This window comes from Sipha flava, unplaced genomic scaffold (genome assembly GCF_003268045.1).
Source record: "Sipha flava isolate LNK unplaced genomic scaffold, YSA_version1 236_pilon_pilon, whole genome shotgun sequence".
Classification (NCBI taxonomy): Eukaryota; Metazoa; Arthropoda; class Insecta; order Hemiptera; family Aphididae; genus Sipha; species Sipha flava.
In genome coordinates, this window is record NW_020272878.1 from 1,767,998 (window position 1) to 1,774,412 (window position 6,415).

General features: G+C 30.4%; 1 protein-coding gene across 1 annotated transcript; it reads left to right on the forward strand.

Moving 5' to 3' along the window:
* The first annotated feature begins 119 nt into the window (after positions 1 to 119).
* On the forward strand, positions 120 to 1,852 carry LOC112683849 (mRNA-capping enzyme-like). Its single transcript, XM_025555026.1, has 5 exons — positions 120 to 354; positions 465 to 700; positions 1,048 to 1,228; positions 1,310 to 1,421; positions 1,479 to 1,852. Exons 1-5 carry the CDS (start codon positions 246 to 248, stop codon positions 1,588 to 1,590), a joined length of 750 nt encoding a protein of 249 aa, XP_025410811.1. The 5' UTR covers positions 120 to 245; the 3' UTR covers positions 1,591 to 1,852.
* The last annotated feature ends 4,563 nt before the right edge of the window (positions 1,853 to 6,415 follow it).

Here is a 6,415-nt window from a genome sequence, read left to right on the forward strand (position 1 = left end):
TGATTATCATGGAGTAATAAAAAGTGTATATATCTTCATGGGTTTATTGATGGGGTATAAACTATAGCAACCACGGTTTAAGTTATAGATATATCTTAATTCGTGCTAGCAACAAAATATTGTTATCATTGATAATAAATTTGGATATAAAGATAACTATATTTTATTTTTATAATTAGCATAACGTGCTGACGACCAACAATCAATTTAAGTATAACGATTTTCTAAATCCTTTTTAACGTGTTATGATTGTGAATAATGTATGTACGAATTTAACTACGGAAAAATCATTATTAAAGGATATTTTATTTGTTTTGAGCTCACTACTTAAAATTTACAAAATATTAATGTCAGGTAAACCAAATACATAATTTAATTAATCATATTAGAAAAATAACTTCGAGTCAAGAGCAGCAAAATATTATTTACAAATCGTATGATAAAAATTATAAAAAAATTTGCAGGGAGAGAATATAATAAATATTATAGATTGTCAAATAAGTCACAACAAACATGTCAAAATTCACACAGCCCCACAGTTCCTGAACAATGGATTAAATGCCCTCGTAAATCTTTCACTGCTATAAATAATAAATTTGTGGCATTCAAAACACCATTGGATAGTAAATATGATGAACAAATACCTGCCAGATATAGATTCAACACAGAGATGTTGTTCTCATCATTGGTCAATGAGAAGGTATTACATTAGCTAAGATGAGTGTATTATTAAACTTTCATTTTAAATACCATAAACACTTAAAATTATCTTCATTACTACTATGATACCTGTATCAATACAAGTTTTGGAAAAATGTTTTAAGAATCACTTTCAATAAAAATTTTATCTGTGTTTAAACATGATAAATATTTATTTTGGGTTTCTTTAATAATCCAGTTTTTTATAAGATTTGTAAAAGAAATTTATTGTTTTGGTCTTTTCAGAATCTTAAATTATTTTATTTGTCTTTATTAAAAATATAATAAATATAGATATTTAAATTTAATATAAATAAATAATTACATTTTGATCACAAAATTGTTTAGATCAATTTAGGTCTATGGATTGATTTAACAAATACTTGTCGTTATTACAATGGATTTATTATAAAGGGTTATGTAAAACTCCCATGTAAGGGTCATTACAGTCCACCTACTAAAGAACAAACAAAATTATTTATAAAAATATGTTCAAAATTTGTTGCTAAAAATCCTTTACAATGTATTGGTAAGTTGCAGTAATATTTTTTTATTTTTGTAATGAAATTAAATTTTAAGAATTTAAATTTAATAATTATTTTCTACTTAGGTGTTCATTGTACTCACGGTTTTAATCGAACTGGATTCATGATAATAACTTATTTAATTGAAGAATTACATTTTAATGTTACTAGTGCCATAACTCATTTTGCAGCTGCTAGGTAAAAACAAATATATTTATGTATAAAATAATTAAAACATAAATGTCTTTTAACTAGACCTCCGGGAATATACAAACAAGTTTATATTGATGAATTATATCGACGGTACTCAAAAAATGAAAAACCTATTTTAGCTCCAAAACCTCCAGATTGGTGTAAGGTTAATTAATAATTATTATTTTTTATTTTGTACTCATATAAATTATTCAAAATTGTCATTACCTATATTTTTTATAGTTGTATTAATTAACGAACTAGCAAAATTATTAATGTCATTTTAATTAAAATATATTCAGTAAAATCCATTTAAGACACTTTCCAAGAGACCAGGTAAAAAAAAAAAAGTACTAAAAGAGAAATCCAGAAAATTGTACATTAATCACATACTTTATTTTGTATTAAAAAAATTATCAATTTTGGTTTGTTTTGAATTTTTAGTACTTTTTGAATAGAGGAAATTTTCAATTTTATTAAGGTTTCGTAATGTTTCATCATCAGCATTGTCAAAAGATAAAATTAATCGTCTTAGTTCATGTACATAACCAAGTGCATTTGTTACGGGGAGAATTGGTGTTGTATCATCCTCTTCCTCTATAGTACTGACATCAGCAGATGAAATATTATCAGTAATTATCTAATCAATACTAAGGCTACTTAGCTACTTAAACAACCCATTTTGGAAATTATTTCAATTTTGACAACCCAAAATAATATCGTTGACCTTTTTTTTTTTTTTGCTATTTTTATCATTTTAAATTGAAGAAAAGTATTACATTTATAAAACAAAGTTTATACTATTTTTTTTTTTTTTTTGCTGTTTTTATCATTTTAAATTGAAAAAAAGTATTACATTTATAAAAAAAAAGTTTATGCTATGTAATTTAATTAATAAGTATATAATTTTAATGTGAAGGATGTATTTGTTTCCTATTTTTCATAGTTGGATTGATATCTATTTTTTTATTTTTATTGCAAAGAACTTGTAAGTTCATCATCAATTAATTTTCTCTTTTAACCGCTGACTCAGATATTATCTCTGTTTCTTCAGTTTTTGTAGAACTTTGAGTTATTGACTTTTTATTTAACCATTTGTACATTTTACTTTTACTTAATGTACAAGTACATTTGTACATTTTACTTGTACAGTAACTGTATAAAATCACAAAAAAAAAACGAATTTATTGGTTATTTGAAAAATAGCAAGATTTAAACTGCGTGCATGTATCGTATTCAATGTACCGTTTGTTACTGAAAATAATCAATTTATTTGAACGTCATACAGGCACCAATTTATTTCAAATATATTGCTATATTTTCAATAATCATTAATCCGATTGCGTTGTGTTGACACAGTCGAGCATAGACATATAAAGAAATATTATTATGTCTATTGGTCGCAGAAAATTTGTAATTGTCAAAAACGCCAATAACAGTTAATAATAAAACGAATTAAATAATTAAACTTTAAACCGTAAGTAATAGAAACACATGAAAAATATAACGTGACCCACTAAAAATATAATTGCGACCCTCTTATGGGTCACGACCCACAGTTTGGGAACCTCTCTTCTAGATCTTAAAAATCATTGATTTGATATTGTGATTATTAATTTTATAACACATAACATCATTGACGAAACAATTGCAGTTTAGCTACCGAAAAATTTTTGCAATTTTTTTTTTTTAAACCTTTGTAAGCCAACGTTTTAAAAATGATGGTGCCAAAAAAAATCGGCGCTGACGTTTACTTTTTGAGTTATAATGGTTTGAAATATCCCTCGATTTTTTATACAAAACCATCTCAAGTAGGTAACAGGGACAAAAAAATTATGGAAATGTGAAAATTTAAATTAAAAATATTATTTTGCTTGGGCAGTGATTACTTAAAAGATTCATGTCAATCATTAACAAAGATGGATTTATTGAAAACAATATATGACTGAATGTTATGTGAAACAATGACGTTAATGGAGCCTTATAAAATAAAGGTACCAATTGGATGTCAAATAAGACAAATTCTAGGTCACAAAAAAACAAGAAGTTTCATATCACTTTTGTTACAGTTTTAAATACTTTTGAATTTATTTAAACTAAAGTTTTTTATTTAACAACATAATCATATACTACTCGAAAGTGCATAAAGTGGGTAAATCGTAACAGTAGGATCAATTCACCTTACATAGCAGTTAACCTAGTGGTTCTCAACCGGGGTGATATGAACGCAGTGGCACGAAATTTCCAAGGAAAAAGGAAATAAATAAAAAAATAATTAATTTTAATAAAATCATATTACCACAACTGTCACGTAAATAGCATACCTTTAAACGTGTGTCTTTATTTTATTTAGATCCGATAATACGTGCAGTAATTTGATTTACGAAATCGCTGTATTATCGATTATAATATTGATTTAACCAGGGTTTGCAGTCGCTAGATATACGAGTATATTGTTATAGCTCTACAACTCTAAGAGACTCGATCTTTCCACCATCAGCCCTCGACTTCCTCAAATTTGTAAAAACCACCAGGGCCTAATTTCTCATCAGTTTTCATACAAATCATTATTATTTTTTCTCTTTTTTTTTTTAATTTGCAAATTAAAACTTTTAACTATCAATGTTTATGCAACTCAAATAAATTGTAGCTGTACACATACTTATTATTTTTCTGTGTAATATATTTTTTTTATATCTATCTCAATAAAATGTTTATTTGATATATTTGCTTACGGATTCACGACAATTGGGCGAAGACTATTGAGCGCACGAAACTTGAGCGCTGCGAAAATTAAGCTCTAAGACAATTGAGCGCAATATATTTTTCACTTTCTTTAATAATTTGACTATTCATCAAATTAATACGACCACGACATTTTTTCGTATTGCATTCGATACATCGCCAACTATTGTTTTTGTCAAATCTATATAAATATCCGTTATAGCATAGAAGGTCTCGACCTTTTTGACTTTTAATAATTTCCATTTTATTATCAAAATTATAATTTAAAAAAATTAAAATGTTTTATACAATTAAATGAATAGTGTTCAGTATGCACGTGTGAAAATATAACATCAATAAATACCTTGCAAAGTTCACATGTCTCGGCGAACAGTCGTCACGAGCGCATGTTTAGTCACCGCTCTGTTAATGTTCGCTCGTTTTTTTATCTTTCGATTTCATGTATATATTCAAACCATATACCAAAATGTCGAGTTAAGTGTCGCGCTTACACGTGTCTACTTTTTGAAACTCTACGCGACGGATCCTTCTTCAAAACCACTGGTAAACCAAAATTTTTAACGAGCTAGTAAGTATACACACCATATACTAATATAGTTCGCCTTATATAATCAACGCGCCCAGCGCGGCGCGTCTTATCTTCGACCCGAGCGTCGGTGCCTCTCTACCTTATCTCAAGTGCACGCGCACGACACCAATTAAGTTAATTAGATACATATCTACACTTCATTATAGCAATTCATAGCTATTGGCACTATAGCAATATCACACGCAACATCCAAATATGGCCACAAAGAAAACCGTACCACCGATAAAAATAAAAATACAACGAAATCAATCAAACAGCGATGACCCGTTTCGTTCTCCTCGTACTCCTCCTTCAAAAATAAGAAAAAACAGTTCTTCGGACAACCAGACGAAAATATTCTCGTCACCAAATCGCTATTCTGTGCTCAATGAACCAAGTTCCTTTGATTTCAATAACTCTGAAAACGCCGACATCACTGACAAAATCTCTGATTATACAGTAATTAACAACTGCTCCACAGGCCCTACACCAATGATTTCGTCTGACGAAATTTCAGATAATACCAAAATACCACCGATTTTTATCTTAAATCATAATCTTGATTTCAACCTTCTATGCAAGACTCTCGTTGACATCGTTGGTGAAAATGGATTTCTCTGCAAATCTACTCAAAAAAATGTCAAAGTGCAAGCCAACTCCTCTGACAACTACCGTCAAATTATTAAATTTCTTAATACCCAACCAAATGCTCAATTTCACACCTATCAACTTCAAAGCGAAAAACCCTTCAGAGTTGTAATCAGAAATCTCCACCCCTCCACATCCTGTGATGATATAAAATCCGCATTGGAAAACTTTAATCTATCAGTCCTTCAAGTGGTAAACGTTTTGCAACGACAAACAAAAATAGCTCTTCCCCTGTTCTTCGTAGACCTGGTTAAAGACGATAACTCAAAAACGATTTTCGATATCACTTCAATTCTCCACACCAAGATCAAGGTTGAAGAGCCTCACAAGCGCCGAGACCTTGTCCAGTGTCAAAACTGCCAAGATTATGGACACACACGCTCTTATTGTAACCACTCTCCACGCTGCGTTCGATGTGGCAAAAATCACCATTCATCCTCGTGCGATAAACCAATTGACGTCCCGCCAACCTGCGCGCTGTGTCAAGGAAACCATCCCGCCAACTACCGTGGCTGTCAAATCCATAAGCAACTACAAAAGAATCGCAAGTTCACCTCAACTCCAACCCCCCAAAATGTTCACCCTCTCACACAAGAAATCAGCCCACAGGTGACCTCCTCGTTACCTCACTCAACCAAAACTCAATCTCGTATATCTTACTCCCAAGCCACATCTGGTGCCAAACCAAATCCTTCGACTCCCTCCCCTGATAACTCCACCGATATCAACTCCGCTCTTAGTGCCTTCATATCGGAAATTAAAGCTTTAATAAACCCTCTCCTATCACTGCTTACTACAGTCGTCACTCAATTAATTAAAAATAACAATGATAAATAATCAGACAAATAACTCTCTCCTCATTCTCCTCTGGAATTGTAATGGTATTTTAAACCATACCAACGAACTAATTGCCATATTACACGAAAAAAGAATCGACATAGCCCTTATCGCTGAATCTCACCTAACTGTTAACTCAAGACTAAACATTCCTGGTTATCAAGTTATTACTTCTAACCACCCTGATGGCACAGCGCATGCA